The sequence below is a fragment of the Panulirus ornatus genome, chromosome 46 (genome assembly GCF_036320965.1).
Source record: "Panulirus ornatus isolate Po-2019 chromosome 46, ASM3632096v1, whole genome shotgun sequence".
In the NCBI taxonomy this organism is placed as follows: domain Eukaryota; kingdom Metazoa; phylum Arthropoda; class Malacostraca; order Decapoda; family Palinuridae; genus Panulirus; species Panulirus ornatus.
Window position 1 is genome coordinate 3,267,825 of NC_092269.1, and position 17,644 is coordinate 3,285,468.

The following is a 17,644-nucleotide window of genomic DNA, read 5'->3' on the forward strand; positions in this document are numbered from 1 at the left end:
TTTATTATTATTATTTTCTTCATACTTGACTTGTTTCCTGCATGAAAGAGCTAGCACCAGGATCAGAAGAAAGACCACATTCACTCATATTCATTCTCTAGTTATCATGTGCAATGCACCAAAATCAAAGCCCCCAATCCTTAGCCAGGCCCAACAGACCTTTCCATGGTTTACTTCAGTTGCTTTGCACACCCTGGTTCAGTCTGTTGACAGCATGCTGACTCCTGTATATGACATTGTTCCAATTCACTTTATTGTGTACATGCTTTTCACCGTCTTTTATGGTCAGGCCCTGGTCACATAGAATTTTTCTACTCCAGTCTTCCATTTCCAATTAGGTCTTCTTGTCCCCCTCCACTTCTGACATATTTATCCTCTGGCAACCTTTCCTCACTCATTCTCTCCATTATTATTACATAAACCCAGGATCCCTTTCACCAAAGGGGCTCCTGCAACTCCAAGTCTACTCTGCTTACCGTAACAGGGAAATGATGGACCCATTTGCGGTGGGAAGTTCCTCAATAAGTCTATACTTCATCAGCTGACAATGATATAACCTTGCCAAAGGTCACTCTTCACATGAGGTGTAACCTTAAGGAGGCAGAATTCAGTAATATGATGAAGTGGTCAGGAGAAACCACAAAGGTTTGTAGAGCTTGGCTTAGATAAGAGGCTTTGATTTCAGTGCAATACTGGATAGTGGATTTGAGCAAATGAGGCTGGTCTTTGTCTGCTTGTGGGAAACGGTGAACTCCTGCCCCAAGAGTCCTTTATTTCTGTATGTGGCTCCCAAAGGGATACCTCAATTAATTTTTTCTTGTAGCCCGACTATATTTTGATACTTTTTTTCCATTGGATATTTTTATGCTAAAAAATAAATACAAAAAATTTCAAAATCTGTTACTAAGTTCAAAAGTCCAATTTGAGAACAAGCAATATGCACCAGCACCTTGCTTTGCCTGTTTCAAATGCTCTTCTCATGTCCATGCTTACAGCAAAGGAGCTCGTCTCCCTCCTTGCAAATATAAAGATAAGCTTGAACTTAGCATGACAGGGAATATATTAAAGTACTCATATATTAAGTTAAAATATTTTATTCCCTTCAAAAGAAGAGTCTTGAAATAATATTACAATAGTAACATCAACAATAAAATGCCTCTGTTAAAGCAGTACCAATAAGAGTATTTAAAAATTTTATATTGAAATAATAATTATCAAAAATATATATCAGATAATTGACATCATATACATTACAAACAGCATGAATTTTATTTAATGAATTAATTTGAATCGATGATTTATCACCGATATATATGTCTTTGACAATTTCAAGTAAAATGATCATGCCCAAGAATTATGTACATTTATTGATCATTTTAATTCTATAGATTCAGCATTGCTGATGGCCACTACTTTGAATATGAATATTTTTACAATATTTTTGTACACTAAGCTGATTTAACCAGTCTGACTTGCTGTTTCTCAAGTTCACTGAAAAAAATTTTCTCAATTTTTAATTCACATCTCATACATCAATACATTATGACTGCAGAATTCCATACAGTATTTATCCCCATGATGGGGTTCTATGATATGCTTTATGACAATTTTAGTCTGACAAAAAAATTGTTGCACAAAGATAATTGACAGACCAAGATTTTCTTTTAGAGTTAGACTGAGGTTGACATATGACTGTATATGAGCCAAATATTTTACACTGATCAAGTAAGGTGTAAAGATAAATCATGGTCTGTGATGTATTTATTCGATAAATGAATAATGTAAACTAAAAGTGTGGGACTAAATAGAACATAACCAGCATGAGGAAGCATCAGTGGAAAAGCTGGCTCCTTGAATTATGTCCATGAGAACATGCTTTACCAACATGTCAGTGAACAAACTAATCAGAAATGATGATATTCTATCATCTTGCATTCATGTAGAACATACTGGACATTGCAAACCTCACCTATGATAACCATTTAGGGAAAGAGCTCACCCAGATTTGAGTCAAGAGTGTGAGGTTAGTGAATACAAGGGAACTTTACAGAGCTGAAATTTTTTTCGGGAGTGCAAGCATGGTAGAGTTCTACTGATAGCATGGAACATCAGTTTCTATGCTAAAATAATTAGTAATAAACAGTTTGTCATGCATTCAAAGGAACCTTTAACTGGGCCTCTTACAGCTTCATGTCTGTGCCTCATGTGGGAGTAAACTTTGTAAAGTTGGTGTGCAGCACGGCTGAAGACTACAATAATTTTGGAAAGAAGATGACTGAGATCACTTAATGAGACAGGACTGTCGACATCACTACTAGCAGACGAGGGAGAGCATCAACGCCAGTTTTCTCAGGCATGACAGAACTATCACATCCAGATAAATTTACAAGTCTGGGAGTGGGTGATACCCTGAAAAAGCTGGTGATAGTGAACTGTTTTGCCAGCTGTTGCTTCACCTTATAAAGTTCCTTGTATGGAACCAAGAGAGATGCTATTACCTGTTTTTAATTTCAAGCTCCTATCAAAGTCTGGGTCTCTGTTAATGAAAGACTAAGTTGGCTTGTCAGCCAGAAAAGAAATTGGCCAGCTTATTCACTTCAGCTCTCAAGGATGATGTTTTCCCACCCTTTTATTGCTGAAACTCCATTAAGTCCTCTACAGACCTAGGTGCCACATGCTCCTCCTTTACGTTGCATATCTTGGAAAGGATACAGGCATCCTCTTCCAAAAGGGCCTAGTTTCACCGATGATAAATATCTGCAAAATTCTGAAGACTTGGGCTTCCATGAACTGTAAACTCCTCAAGGAAGGATGAAGCTGCAGTTTGGTCAGCACTAGCAGCACTTGGTGGTGAGACAGTGAAGATTCTGCTGTTTCTAAAGTCAGTCAGTCACACCAATGCTTACTAGTTAGAAATGGCTCCTTGGTAAATGAGGAACTAGTGCTCTGCTCCAGGTGTTGGTATAGCTGACGAGCCTTCTCTTGGAGAATAGAACTGATGGGGACTTAGTTTCTTATTCTGATCCACTGTCTGTACTGACAACATCTCAACCTTTTCTTACAGTGGATTTTGTGCATGGGATGTGAAAGTTTCGGAAACTACTTTAGTCTGCTGTTAATGAAAAAGCCTGTCTCAAAACCACACATCTTAATGTAACACAAATGGAGTGTTGGGTGTATATATTTATGGTATATAGATGGAGAAAAAGATGACATATTGACATATTAATGGTGTAATAGTTAGTAGACTATAACAACTGTTTTATGTATTTACATACATTTTCAGCCTTCGGCAGACATTTCTTAAAGAAAACATGGATTACTTTTTCATTATTTTGTCATCACTGCTCTATTATTTTCACAATTATTATCAACACTATATTATACCAATATTATCATTATGTGAAGTAGCAAATTATTCGTAAAAGTTATGAGAGATTCACAAGTAGACTGTCACTTAAATACCGTACATCCTGAAATTCAGTCAGTTTTAAAAGGATATAAATTTGATCATATGTAAAAGAACACTGAAAGACATGATACACAAAACTATATACAGTAACAAGTGCAATTTCATTTGATAAGCACTTGCTATGCGAAAAAGCCCCATACAAATGTGGTCAGAGTCAAGCAGATGATGGCATTGTAGTTAACAAACCTGTATGGGAGAGAGAAAAAATAAAGCATGGAGACTTCTCTGTGAACGAAATGTGAAATTCAGAGATCTATACTTTTAACATATTTTGATGAATAGCCAAGGTTAAAAATAGAGGCCAAGCATGTCAGAGAAACAATTGTGACACTTTGGTTGGATGTTTAACTAGATGTTTAAAAAAAACAGGGATGTGGAACTCAGACTGATTGTGATGTTAATACATAAGAAAAACACAAATTAAATGAGATAAAAACAAAAGGTTATGTAGATCAAAGACTGAGAGAAAGCTGCATAGAATAAAACTATGAAAATACCATACTTACTCTCTCCAAAAGGGAGGTTCATCAAGAAATGCTGCAGCAGCTTCTGCTTTCTCCTCTTCTGATACTCTTGACTCTGGGTTATTCTGCACTGTACTATTATTTGCAGCCGAGTTGCCACAAACGATGTTCAGATAACGTCTCCAACTTGGCAGTGCTGAGGACAAAATGATGTGAATGTACTGATGTTGCAATGTCAGTGCGAGAGCTTTGGCAACAAGCATCAGTCCCTAAAATCCCCACTGACCCCAGTGCACAACAGGTCAATACAGTGTGTAAGGACAAACATCCCAGTAAAAAGCTGTTTTTTCTTTGGTTGCAGCAGACCTCCAGTCGCTTTCTACAAGATGGAATGAATGGGTTCAGCATACAGAATTTTCATGAAGGGACTAGACTTAGGCACTCGTACTTCTTATGTTGAAAAGGGCTAGAAGTAAAGTATGAGATAGCTTAAATATTAACCTAAGAGAGTTGCATGTGATATGTGATACCAGTCCAAATGCCTTCAGTCATGTATACCCTTCAAAGCAGTGCTTGAAATTAAGTTTCTGAGGTATGGCAGTTAACTAAATGCCAAAAGAACTCATCCTCATTGGGTTACAGTTCTTACAAGCCAACAGACATCATGAAATAAACTATTTTAAGCATGGAAACCTTAGGTAATCTTGTCATTCACTTTCTCAGATTTGCAGTATGTTGCTGATGAAAAGCAATAACAACAGTTTGCACACAACTGTAAAATGTTGGCTGATCTAGCTGAAGACTGGTAGACCAGTTTCAGATGCATCCACAGCAAATTTTTACGTACACTCTTTAATGATCTTCAGGCTCAACATTATTTAACAATACGAAAAATGCATATGAAACCTAAGCACACATGAGTTCATTCTTCAGATTATGATTCTGATACCATCCTTAGTAAATCATCTGTGTTGTGAACACACATAAGAATGGCTGATTGCAGCCTCCTAAGAAGGGCTTGAGGTCTGCTATTAGTGATGCTAATGTTCTGTTTTGGCCATGTGAGGGTACAGATTGAATTATTTGCAACCTACTGAAGCCATCCCGTTTCATTTTATATAGGTGGCCCCACTTTATACTAACATTATATTAAATAATCCTTCTAACAGAAATAATCATTATACCTGGCTCAGCATTTTCTATATCCATTTGTTCTGGTGATATTCCATTTTTGATGTCCCCCTTTAAAGATTCATCATCGTTTTTGACATCCTCTAGTTGCTTCCGTACCCGATTGTCCCTCCTTGTCCAAAAAGTGAGTCGGTAAAGCTGGAAGAAGGATTACATAGGTGAAAAGATCAGATTAATATGATTTCAAAGCCTGTGTATTGTTTATAACTTCAAATAAACTTCTTTTATTTTGTCAGTTTTGTGACAAATTGTCATAGTGCTACATATTCATATGCATGATTGAGTTCCAGTATTTCACAGTCTACAGAAGTGCTCTTCCTGCAGGTAGATATCAACATTCATTTTCAGGATTTAAACACTTGATCTAATATAATAGTTCATCAAGCAAAATCAAAAGGTAAAGGAAAGTACATATGTTCTACACTAAAGATACAGACACTTTAAAGGTATAAAAGATCAAAGTACAAAAGAATAAGGATGGAAGAGTAAAGAAAAAAAAATGGGCAAGGCAAAAACCCTAAACTTTTGCAGAGGTTCATTAATATCATTAAAGGATTATGTAAATTCAAGGATCCAAAGGTAATGGTTATGGAAGTAAAGAAGTTAACATATAATGAGCTGAATGCTAAATTCCAGAGAGTATTCACAACTGGAGACAAAGTTCCTCCAAAACTAATAGATGGTTAAAGTATTAAGAACACTTGAGATATGAATAAGATCATATAAGATCTAGATGTATGTAAACCGCATAGTTCTAATGATGTCTTTTCTTACATACTCTTCTGAAGAAAGACCAGTATCAAGGGAGAGGAAGAGATGCACTAAAATACCTGAGAAATAACACGAATCGCACAGAATGGAAGACCACTTGAAGACCTTACACCAAGAAAGCCTTATTGGTAATGAGAAGGAAGTGAATGAGATTCTAAGCATTTGAGAAGATGAGAGTTAGGGAGAGTTTCAAAGACCAGTGAGAGTAATGGGGATATGGCTGGGTGGATTAAAGCATTCTCCTTTCTTAGAGATGTGCTGCACCAAGGCATGCTTCTAAGAAGAGGGAAAATGTTTTGGATTTTAGACAAAAAAATTGGCAAGCAAGGAACATAGCTAACTCAGTGTTTTACAACCTCACTTGCCACCATGACTAAATTCCTCCCTCCCTAGTGCTAGATATTTGCATACTCACATATTCCTCAGGAATGGGCTCAGTCATGAGTGAAATGCCAATGGTGACCACCCCAGTGATGATAAAGAGGATACAGCTGAAGTGTAGGAAGTGTACATTTCCAACAATCATTTTGATAATCTCTGGTCGAGGGTCAGGGTCGCCTGTAGGAAAATAATTTCAAGTGTCTGGTGTATAGAAAGAAGACAATGGAGATCAAGTGAAAGCAAAGACTAGCTATCTGCATGATCAAATAACCATGGATCAGTCGGTACAAAAGAATTAGCTCAACATGAAGGATCTCAATGCTGATAGTGGAATATAAGCAAATAAAGGAGGATAACATGGTACTGAAGATCAAGTGACAGCTCAGAATCACATGATAATCACAAATCCCACAACTGAAGGAACTACAGTTACTTGAGGATCACACAATGTAATTGGGTGAGATGGTAATAAAGAATAAGTTGTTGATATATATATACGAGGTATCATTGGTAAAGGAAGATCATTAAGGAATGAAAAATCAGCTAATCTGGAAAAATAATCGTAGTGATAATTGATTGACAGGGTAGGGTCAGCTGACTGTCACAAGTCACATGTTCACAAAGGACCAGCTTACAGTGGAGGGTCAATCAATACTGGAAGACAGAGGGTTCAATTCTAGGATTTCTTTAAAGATGATTCAGTCTTAGGTTTTATTTGTCTTCCTAACTAAATTTAAAGGTTCCCAAGATTCAAAGCCAAACAAATCTACCCATCCCCCAGCAAGTTAACACCTCCAGAGAAATTGCAAATACTAATGACAGGAGAAATTTTTGGCAAAGGTTTTTGAATTATAACTTCACAAGAAATTCATGGTATTTTCATACAGAATATTCACATGATGCCTCCTTAGCAGTTGCACTGTAATGTTATTATAAGCTTATGTGTAAAATTGCATTGTCATATACACAAAGATATTGAACAAAAAAGAATATAAAAACAAAACAAAATATAATAAAATAGCAAAATGAAATATTAAAACAGCAGTGCAAACTAACCTGAGCCACAGGGAGGGACGATAAATGATAGTTCGAGGATGAATCTCAATATCCCGATGACCAATCCAACCATAAGACCCCAGAATGCTCCCTGAGGTAACGACAAAGGACACAGTGAATATTTACATATCTGTTTCTGTAGTTGTCACTACAGTGCAGAAAACAAATACAATCAGGTCTGCCTATAATCCAGATGTATAGAAAGTTAACAAGGCAAAAGTCACATACATCTAAAATGCACTGATACAAAACTGACTTTATAGGAAAATGACACTTATGTCAATTTTCAATTAGTTACTGCTGGTAACACATGAACCCAAGCAACTAAAAACACATGCAAGAAAAAAATTAATTACTAGTTAAAAAAGAAATGCAAAATATAAAAAAAATTAATGTAAAAAAAGATTATCATAAAATATTCACTACCTAATTATGTCTCTACCTTCCTTGCCCTAGGACCCCTTCTATTTAGCTCCTGCAATGGTCATGTCCACCAGATGGGACCAAAGGTTAATGAGTGTGGGGATGTTGTGAGGTAAGTTGAGGACAATGTAGGAGTAAGCGTTCAGTGTCTTCAGTATGGAAGTTGCATTTGGGAATGAAGGGTCTTGAGATAAGATGAATTGGTGTTCGTAATGTTGTCACAATGGGGGATGTTCATGGCACAAACAAGAAGGTGTAGTTCATATATCTCATGGGATGTGGTTTCAGATGGGTATATACAGGGTGGGGTGGTGTTTAAGATTGAGTTGAGAGGTTGCTTAATAAGTAATTGTCTGGCTAAGTCAATGTGTATGTGTTTGGTCAGCATTGTGTTTGCTAGGGGTGGGGGATCTGAGAGTATAGGTTCGTGAAGTGTGAGGCTGGGATGAGCTTTTCATTTCTACTTCATTTCTAGTGATAAGTTACTTGGTGGTGTAAGTTACATTGTGGTCTGGATGTAAATGGTTGAATTCTCTTCCAAAGAACTTAGTACTGCACACACTGAGTTGGAATTGTATTGGAAACTTTATTTCTACATAAAAGCTTATGTACTAACTGGCTCATTGGTTCTGCCCCAGAACATGGCAAGAAGGTAGACAGCACAGATGGGTGGAGCAAGCATAGATGAGACAGCCTGGATGTAGTCAAACAGCTGTGAGTTACCTGTGTTCCTAAGAAGAAGCAACATATCATCATTCATGTCAACAAAATTTATAGGATGTAATTAACATAATAGTATCCCAAATTCATGAATCTTATTTACAATCATATAGGGAATATGATGTATAAAATATAGTCATACTAATTTGCCCATAATTCTGCTGTCTTTTCTAAAACTTTCATGTGCTTCAGGGTTATATGATTATTACAAAATGTTCTGAACACAGTTTTATCTTACAAACAGTTCAAATAAATAATTTTTTTTGTTTTCTTTCATTCTTTTTTGCCATTTCCGACATTTGCTCACATCCATTCTCAAGCTGTCACGAGTGATGCATCGGAATCAGAGCTCCCTATTCAAAACCAGGCCCCATAGACTTTTCCATGGATTACCCCAGCCACTTTTAATGCCCTGGTTCAGTACAATCAGCTGTCTTACAAATGAAGATCCTTTGTTCTTTTTTGAGGTGCTTGCCACACCTGCATACTTAGAATTTCCATATACCTCTCCAAAACAAATAATGAATGTCATACCTTTCCATTTTTTGTTCTCTCGGTATAACATCATTGCCACGAATCTTTTCTGCCTCTCAATGTGTAAACTTAATGTTTGAAAATACAAACCTATCACAATTAGGAACATAGAAAAGTAATGTTTAAGTCAGCAGAATCTTCTTCATATATTATTTTTACCCAGAGGTACCTATATTTCTGATTATGTGAGAAAACTTCTGAATACGAAAATTGAAAAATATTATTTTATATTTTCCTCTCCTCCCTCCCTCCTTAGCTCGCAACCTTCTTTCCCTTTATTCCCTCTATCCCTCAGAGCAGTTGTCTTCCTCCCTCTAATCATTCTTACCATCCCCTAAAAGTCCTTCTCTCTTTTCTCCCCAGCACTTAGTTGACTTGGTCAACTATACTGAAGTGAAAAAATACAATGTCCTGTGAATCTTTGTTAAAGAAAGAAAATAATTCTTTCTTTCCATTCCACCTTTTTCCTTTTTTTCCATTTGTACTTTCTTCTCTCTTTCCATCCACATGTTTCTCCTCCCTCTCTTTATTTCTTTTTCTGTAATATTCTTTGTTGCTTACCTTATGACAGGAATCCACACGACAGAGATTACAACTAGCACGACGACAAACAGACGACCTACGATCAGTAATTCAGCTTCTGAGGGATTGACTTTCTTGCCCTTTACAGATGCAAACTTCTTCCTAGCCAATGTCCACACATCAATGGTGAAGATTGTGGAAGCAGAATTGAAGATGGAGGTAAGTGAGGACATGAGGGCAGCCAACATCACTGCCAGCATCAGTCCAGACAGACCTAATGAGAATGATAAGAGAGGATGAAGGTTAGATGGTCTGTATCATAAAAGAAATTGAGAAAGTTAGTATGAAATGAAGCAAGAAAAACTGATGGACAAAACTTAATTTAAGTTTCAATCATTTCTTTTATTGGATAAAATGGAATTAGAAAAACTGAAAGCAAGAGTAATGAATGTACTCCTTTTAACTAGTTATGATAAAATCATAACGAAAACAGTAATAAATCCTGACAGGTACACAAGCTTTTATATATAACTGATGACACTAGAAAATGGATGCCGAGAAGAGTTGCTACCTATTTGGTTCATTACTGACACTCATTTGGTGTAAACAATATTCCCTCTAAGGCTCAGTTCTCTGTTCTTGATGCTATCTCACTAACGCAGGAAATGGCGAATATGTATGAAAAATAATATATATAGTTTTTATCGAGGATGTAAGGCATGTGTACGTGTAGGAAGAGAGGAAAGTGATTGGTTCTCAGTGAATGTAGGTTTGCGGCAGGGGTGTGTGATGTCTCCATGGTTGTTTAATTTGTTTATGGATGGGGTTGTTAGGGAGGTAAATGCAAACGCGGGAGACAGCGACAAAGCAAAATAATAATAATTATAATAATGATTCATGGTGAGGTGCCTGAGGACTGACAGAATGCTTGCATAGTGCCATTGTACAAAGGCAAAGGGGATAAGAGTGAGTGCTCAAATTACAGAGGTATAAGTTTGTTGAGTATTCCTGGGAAATTATATGGGAGGGTATTAATTGATAGGGTGAAGGCATGTACAGAGCATCAGATTGGGGAAGAGCAGTGTGGTTTCAGAAGTGGTAGAGGATGTGTGGATCAGGTGTTTGTTTTGAAGAATGTATGTGAGAAATACTTAGAAAAGCCAATGGATTTGCATGTAGCATTTATGGATCTGGAGAAGGCATATGATAGAGTTGATAGAGATGCTCTGTGGAAGGTATTAAGAATATATGGTGTGGGAGGCAAGTTGTTAGAAGCAGTGAAAAGTTTTTATCGAGGATGTAAGGCATGTGTATGTGTAGGAAGAGAAGAAAGTGATTGGTTCTCAGTGAATGTAGGTTTGTGGCAGGGGTGTGTGATGTCTCCATGGTTGTTTAATTTGTTTATGGATGGGGTTGTTAGGGAGGTGAATGCAAGAGCTTTGGAAAGAGGGGCAAGTATGCAGTCTGTTGTGGATGAGAGAGCTTGGGAAGTGAGTCAGTTGTTGTTTGCTGATGATACAGCGCTGGTGGCTGATTCATGTGAGAAACTGCAGATGCTGGTGACTGAGTATGGTAAAGTGTGTGAAAGAAGAACGAAAAGAGTAAATGTGAATAAGAGCAAGGTTATTAGGTACAGTAAGGTTGAGGCTCAAGTCAGTTGGGAGGTAAGTTTGAATGGAGAAAAACTGGAGGAAGTAAAGTGTTTTAGATATCTGGGAGTGGATCTGGCAGCGGATGGAACCATGGAAGCGGAAGTGAATCATAGGGTGGGGAGGGGGCGAAAGTTCTGGGAGCCTTGAAGAATGTTTTGAAGTCGAGAACATTATCTCGGAACGCAAAAATGGGTATGTTTGAAGGAATAGTGGTTCCAACAATGTTGTATGGTTGCAAGGCGTGGGCTATGGATAGAGTTGTGCGCAAGAGGGTGGATGTGCTGGAAATGAGATGTTTGAGGACAATATGTGGTGTGAGGTGGTTTGATCGAGTAAGTAACGTAAGGGTAAGAGAGATGTGTGGAAATAAAAAGAGTGTGGTTGAGAGAGCAGAAGAGGGTGTTTTGAAATGGTTTGGTCACATGGAGAGAATGAATGAGGAAAGATTGACCAAGAGGATATATGTGTCAGAGGTGGAGAGAACGAGGAGAAGTGGGAGACCAAATTGGAGGTGGAAAGATGGAGTGAAAAAGATTTTGAGTGATCGGGGCCTGAACATGCAGGAGGGTGAAAGGAGTGCAAGGAATAGAGTGAATTGGAACGATGTGGTATACCGGGGTCGACGTGCTGTCAATGGATTGAACCAGGGCATGTGAAGCGTCTGGGGTAAACCATGAAAAGTTGTGTGGGGCCAGGATGTGGAAAGGGAGCTGTGGTTTCGGTGCATTATTACATGACAGCTAGAGACTGAGTGTGAACGAATGGGGCCTTTGTTGTCTTTTCCTAGCGCTACCTCGCACACATGAGGGAGGAGGGGGTTGTTATTCCATGTGTGGCGAGGTGGCGATGGGAATGAATAAAGGCAGATAGTATGAATTATGTACATGTGTATATATGTATATGTCTGTGTGTGTATATATATGTGTACATTGAGATGTATAGGTATGTATATTTGCGTGTGTGTGGACGTGTATGTATATACATGTGTATGTGGGCGGGTTGGGCCATTCTTTTGTCTGTTTCCTTGCACTACCTCGCTAACGCGGGAGACAGCGACAAAGCAAAATAACTAAATAAATATATATATATATATATATATATATATATATATATATATATATATATATATATATATATATGGACGTGTATGTGGGTGGGTTGGGCCATTCTTTCGTCTGTTTCCTTGCGCTACCTCGCTAATGCGGGAGACAGCGACAAAGCAAAATAAATAAAATGTGTGTGGGAAGTATTCTTTCTCCCCTATCCCCAGGGATAGTGGTAATGTATCCCTGGGGATAGGGGAGAAAGAATACTTCCCACATATTCCCTGCGTGTCGTAAAAGGTGACTAAAAGGGAAGGGAGCGGGGAGCTGGAAACCCTCCCCACTCGTTTTTATTTTTTTTTTTCTAATTTTCCAAAAGAAGGAAATAGAAAAGGGGCAAGGTGAGGATATTCCCTCAAAGGCCCCGTCCTCTGTTCTTAACGCTACCTCGCTATCGCGGGAAATGGTGAATAGTATGAAAGAAAAAAAAAAAAATATGGTAATCTTACCTGGTGGGAGCAAATTCAACACCAACTCAGAATAGGCAACATTAGTACACCCTCCACGACTCCCACAAAGTTTCTGACACAGAGCTGGACTAGCACATGCCACTTTGTCTTTGTATAAAACTCTTGCAGCCATCCCAGGAAATACCAGCAGCCAAAGTGGCAGGAACTTGAGATACGAGGCCAGGATACAGCCAGCCTTTGCGTGGATCATGTTTTTACTAGCCAATGTCCGCTGAACGATTACCTAGAGAAGAAAGAATTGTAAGAACTGTTTCATGGAAACGTGAGAGATGGTACAAATGGTCACATATGAGGGAAATCTGCTCTATATATTTGAAAGAATATTAAACCAGAGTAAAATATCTTACAAGTTTTAGAATTTGACTCTGGAGTGTAGATTCCAAGTTAGATAATTATGAAAAAAAATTTAAATGACACGTATATGAGTAAGAACAATCAGTTTTATGTCTTTAAGCAATGACTGAAGGATCCCCATTTGTCAAATCATAGTACAGTGTATGTCAACAAGCTTTCATCAGAGAAAAAATCAAAACCCTATAAAGTTAGTTGATTAATTTATATATTCTCTGGATTGGTCGAGCTGCTAGCATTCAATGCATCTAATTGGTTTTAGAATATACAATGTGACATACAAACTATTATCATTACAAATGTACTAGTATGTGTGATGATGCCTCCTGCAGTATCTATATAAATTTACCTCATGCCTGATTAACTTTTCAAGAAAGTAAAAACTGTCCTTTTGATCACACCTTTTTATATAGTCTCATCTGTGTCTAAATTCAGCATGAAAATTAGTGGTTTGATTAGTGTAAAAAGTGAAGTTTTATCAATGAATTTAGTTGTGTGGAATTCTTTTTTTTTCTCTAATGCCAAACTTAGTTTAAGGGTACAAAGAATAAGATGTGAAGGTGTATGAACTTGATTCACACAAAGTCAGTGGGAATGGTGACAGCTTATATGGATCTAATAATAAAGCCTTAATTGTATTAGAATTATACACTCTTAGTAAATGCACTAATATATATACATTTTAGTAAATCACATATTTGACCATGATTAAAGACAAAAATATGTCTATTAATTTCATCATTACTTATATCAACAAACCCTTTGAATTATCCTCACCTGATCAGTACACCAGTACCATATGGAGTTGATTGCAAGGCCGAATGTCATGCCAGTCCAGGGATAAGAGCTGTCTATAGATCTCAGAAGGTTCATGTACTCACTTGTGGGCTCTCCACATGTTACATTGTTAGCATCCTTTGCCCTGATACTTGCCGTGGCGTAAGGATATTTTTCAATTAGGGACTTAAGTCCCCCAACTGCATTGAATGCTGCCAGAAAAATAATTCTTTATAATCACAGATAGAGGCTAAGATACGGTGAATATACATTAATTCTCTTTATGAAAGTCTACAGTTTATTACAGTTAAATGAAACAAGGATACTTGGAATCAGTCAACAACTACATCAATAGGAGCATGAGCATTCTTAAGGTAGCAATGGTCAGCTCACAACCTGTGGGATGTAGTTTCAGAGCTGTAGCAAACTAAAGCTGACAGGGTGTGGTAGAGTTGGGATACATATGAACAGTAAATAGTTCTGATACTAGGTAATTCTTCCACCCTAGCAGGTGACGCTGTAGGAAATTAGACAACTATGATGGTAGCTTTTTGCTTAATCAAAAATTACGCTAATACATCTCACTTCACATCTACTAAATTACATTTACTTACACATGGCCATGAGGACCAAAGCCCCGACAATCATGAGGATAGTCTGAACAAAATCTGTCCAGAGTACAGCCGTGAGCCCTCCAGCAATGGTGAAGATGGCAGCAATAGCAAGGAGAAAGAGGATGCTCAGGTACAACCATGACTCATCTGAGCTCTTATTGAGTGCTTGCTGAATGAACAAAGCCCCTGCAAACAAGTCAACCTGCAGGGGATAATTGATATTAGATAAAGTTAATGTGAAGAATTCCAAGTATTATGGGTGTGTTCTCGTCTGAAAGTTCATGAAATCCATCTTGTATTCCTTATATGTCATATTTGGACAAGCAAAGGAACAATTTTGAATACGTTTATGAACTTCCAAACAACTGATCATAATGAACAATGAAAATATGGTTACAGTCAACCCATTGATGATAGGTAATGACGTCGTCGCACCAGTTTATATTTAAACGATTCTCTGTCTATATACATTATAGTCACAAAAAAAAGGGAATTTTGCACCCATGAATGTTATAATATTGTACTGCAGTTGACAGAGCATTACTGACGGAGATCTTAGTGAAGATATAGAGGAGGAGCGCAAGGAAAGATAGGTAGACTCGGATCCTTCGGCCACCGAACCTTTCCCTGAGGTACTCTGGCATGGTGTACACTCCTGAACTCATGTACACAGGCACAAACAGCCAGCCCAGCAGCATCAGGATGTAGATGGCCTAGAAATGAATATGGATATGTTAATTACATGAACGCACAGGAAGATCAAGTAACATGTACATCAAATTAGTGTGAAAGTACTGAAAGAGAACATTATAATTTCCCCTCACGAGACTGTATGACTGAAAAGAGGTTAAGATACAGACTTACAGGGGTTCCAAATTCCCTATTTGTCTGTAATGAGAGAAAATCTTTAGTAAGTTTAAACTGAAGATGAATGCTATGGCTATTACCACATCTTAGAACTTTTATGCTAGAAATAAGTTTAAGCGACAAGGTCTCACATTTTTAACCCCCCTCCTTTGCATTAGACAAGATCTTATCTATTTCTCTCGCTCTTCCTTTGATCTATCACCCCTGAATAACACTCCCACTGAATTCTTTACTGTTTGCAAGTTTCTTAACCGGCCTGAGTACCATAAAAAGAAAGAACCTGAACCCAGGAATACCTACACTTTGTTCATAGCCGGCCACGCCAATACCCGAGGCAGCCCCAGAACCAGCTAGCCCAATGAAATGTCCTGACCCGATGTTGCTGGCGAACAGCGAGGCTCCCACCTGGAAAGAGAAACAGTGGATGAGGATAATGTAAAGGGGAAGAAGCATTCATAGAAAGAGAATCATGCATTATGAACAACTAATCACTTTATTAGACAGAGAAGAGGGATACTCATGCAAAACTCACGGGTATCCAGTGCATGTTGCGAGAGGCCAAGAAGTATCCAGCCACACTCCCTCGCTGGCTCTTCCATGATGACTGTAAGACACAACAAGATATCAGTAAGTTATGATTAGGCATTATGAACTGAATTCCTTCACTAATGATAAGATAATACTCCTCATTCTCCCAGTAATTACCGTAATTACCGAAGTATGTTCAGGATGCATATTAACATATGCAGTACAACAGTAGTTCAGTAGTTAGAAAAAATACATGTCTACTATTATATGATTAATTCTTAACCAATGTTTGATGTCGATTTTGTATAAATCTAAACCTTCTCTGCCTTGTAGGTAGCGATCCTTTGGATATTAGTCAAATCAAGATAAAAGTTCCACAAAGAATCAAACCATAGGAGTTAAGTGATATAGATTATAAAGCATAAGCAAAGTCAAGCGTCCAATAAAATCCAAAGACTATACGCGAAAGATAAGACTGAGGTATATCTTAAAGTCTCATTTGATCAACCAACAAACGACATTTGTTTTCTTTGAAAGCCAATAGATGGCTCTGCTGAGGACTATACCGGCAGGACGTAACAATTGTGTCATGTGTGAGAGGTGGAAACAAACTCTTCCCGTTTACCGCAGATGTCTTGAGGATGAAGAAAGGTAATGTCTTATCTCCTCTTCTATGTATGTAGTATTAATATTACTCTGAAATTTATTCACGTAGGCGTAAATTGTTGGTAGAAACTAGTACGTGTTAGGCCTAGAACAGTCATTTGGTTGGTGGGGTATAAGTTTATAATAGCTCATGACGAGATCAACTCTAATAGATAAAATCTATTTGTAGATATCGATGATCATGGATGTTAGATATATCTACTGGTGGTAGACATTTAAGAAATAGTACTTTTTTAAAGAGCATCGTCAGCCTGACATGGGGGTAATTTATAACATTTGGATTGTATTCCACTTGTCTGGATGTGGGTGTGTTCATATAAGCATATGCAATGATTGTCGCGACACATGCTTGCAGGAACATATGAATTCGAGCATCTTAGAGCATTAAACAGGTTATGATAAGATCCGCCAGGAACTACGTGATGGGTAGTTTACCGGAGAACGGGTTCTTTCATGGATCTGAGATTATAGGGAAACAATTTTTGGTCGCACTTTGAGAAATAGCTTAAATTTCATTGATATACATATAACTGATAATGTTATCGGCATACTATGGTCACATGCCTTTATCTCGACGATCTATGGTTCAGAAAAAATACGTATGCCTAGTTCGGCAAAATATCGACGGTTCCAAAAATTGCCGGTATTCGTAAATTAGGAATTGCCCTGTTAGAAGACCCAGTCCACTTAGATTTTTTTTTTCTTTTTAGATATGAAGTTTATTGCTTTTCTGTATATATTTGAATGAATTTGTATCGCGATCTCAAGCCTATATCATTCGTGCCAAAGCCATATTTGCGATATTTGGAAGATGGATATTTTATAAGTGGGAAAAAAAATCTGTCTTTCGAAGTGACAGAATGTTACATAAGGAGAATGAAAAGACCAAGAAAAAAGTAAGATAGTCCTTAGCTTACCAAAGCAGATATATCAAACTTTCAGTAACAACGTAGGTTAAGATTGTATGATACGTTGCACCGTCTTTAAGTGCCGGTAGACTAATTTTTATGTATAATACCTCGTATATAAATATTTACCGTTGATCCATATATCTGATACTCCTGAAAACGTATACATAATGT

At 37.6% G+C, this 17,644-nt stretch overlaps 1 protein-coding gene across 1 annotated transcript in view; it reads right to left on the bottom strand.

The window, feature by feature from the left end:
* Positions 1–1,078: 1,078 nt before the first annotated feature.
* The window catches only part of LOC139763066 (sodium/glucose cotransporter 4-like), a 32,132-nt gene continuing 15,566 nt past the window's right edge, over positions 1,079–17,644 (bottom strand). The window contains exons 2-14 of the mRNA XM_071688659.1: positions 15,901–15,972; positions 15,669–15,773; positions 15,050–15,214; positions 14,502–14,703; positions 13,888–14,099; positions 12,739–12,982; positions 9,574–9,808; positions 8,375–8,489; positions 7,336–7,426; positions 6,314–6,456; positions 5,121–5,265; positions 3,979–4,132; positions 1,079–3,658 (exon numbers count right to left, since the gene is read on the bottom strand). Of these exons, the coding sequence (XP_071544760.1) occupies positions 3,592–3,658; positions 3,979–4,132; positions 5,121–5,265; positions 6,314–6,456; positions 7,336–7,426; positions 8,375–8,489; positions 9,574–9,808; positions 12,739–12,982; positions 13,888–14,099; positions 14,502–14,703; positions 15,050–15,214; positions 15,669–15,773; positions 15,901–15,972 (1,950 nt within the window). The 3' untranslated portion in view covers positions 1,079–3,591. The remainder of the gene's footprint in view (positions 3,659–3,978; positions 4,133–5,120; positions 5,266–6,313; positions 6,457–7,335; positions 7,427–8,374; positions 8,490–9,573; positions 9,809–12,738; positions 12,983–13,887; positions 14,100–14,501; positions 14,704–15,049; positions 15,215–15,668; positions 15,774–15,900; positions 15,973–17,644) is intronic.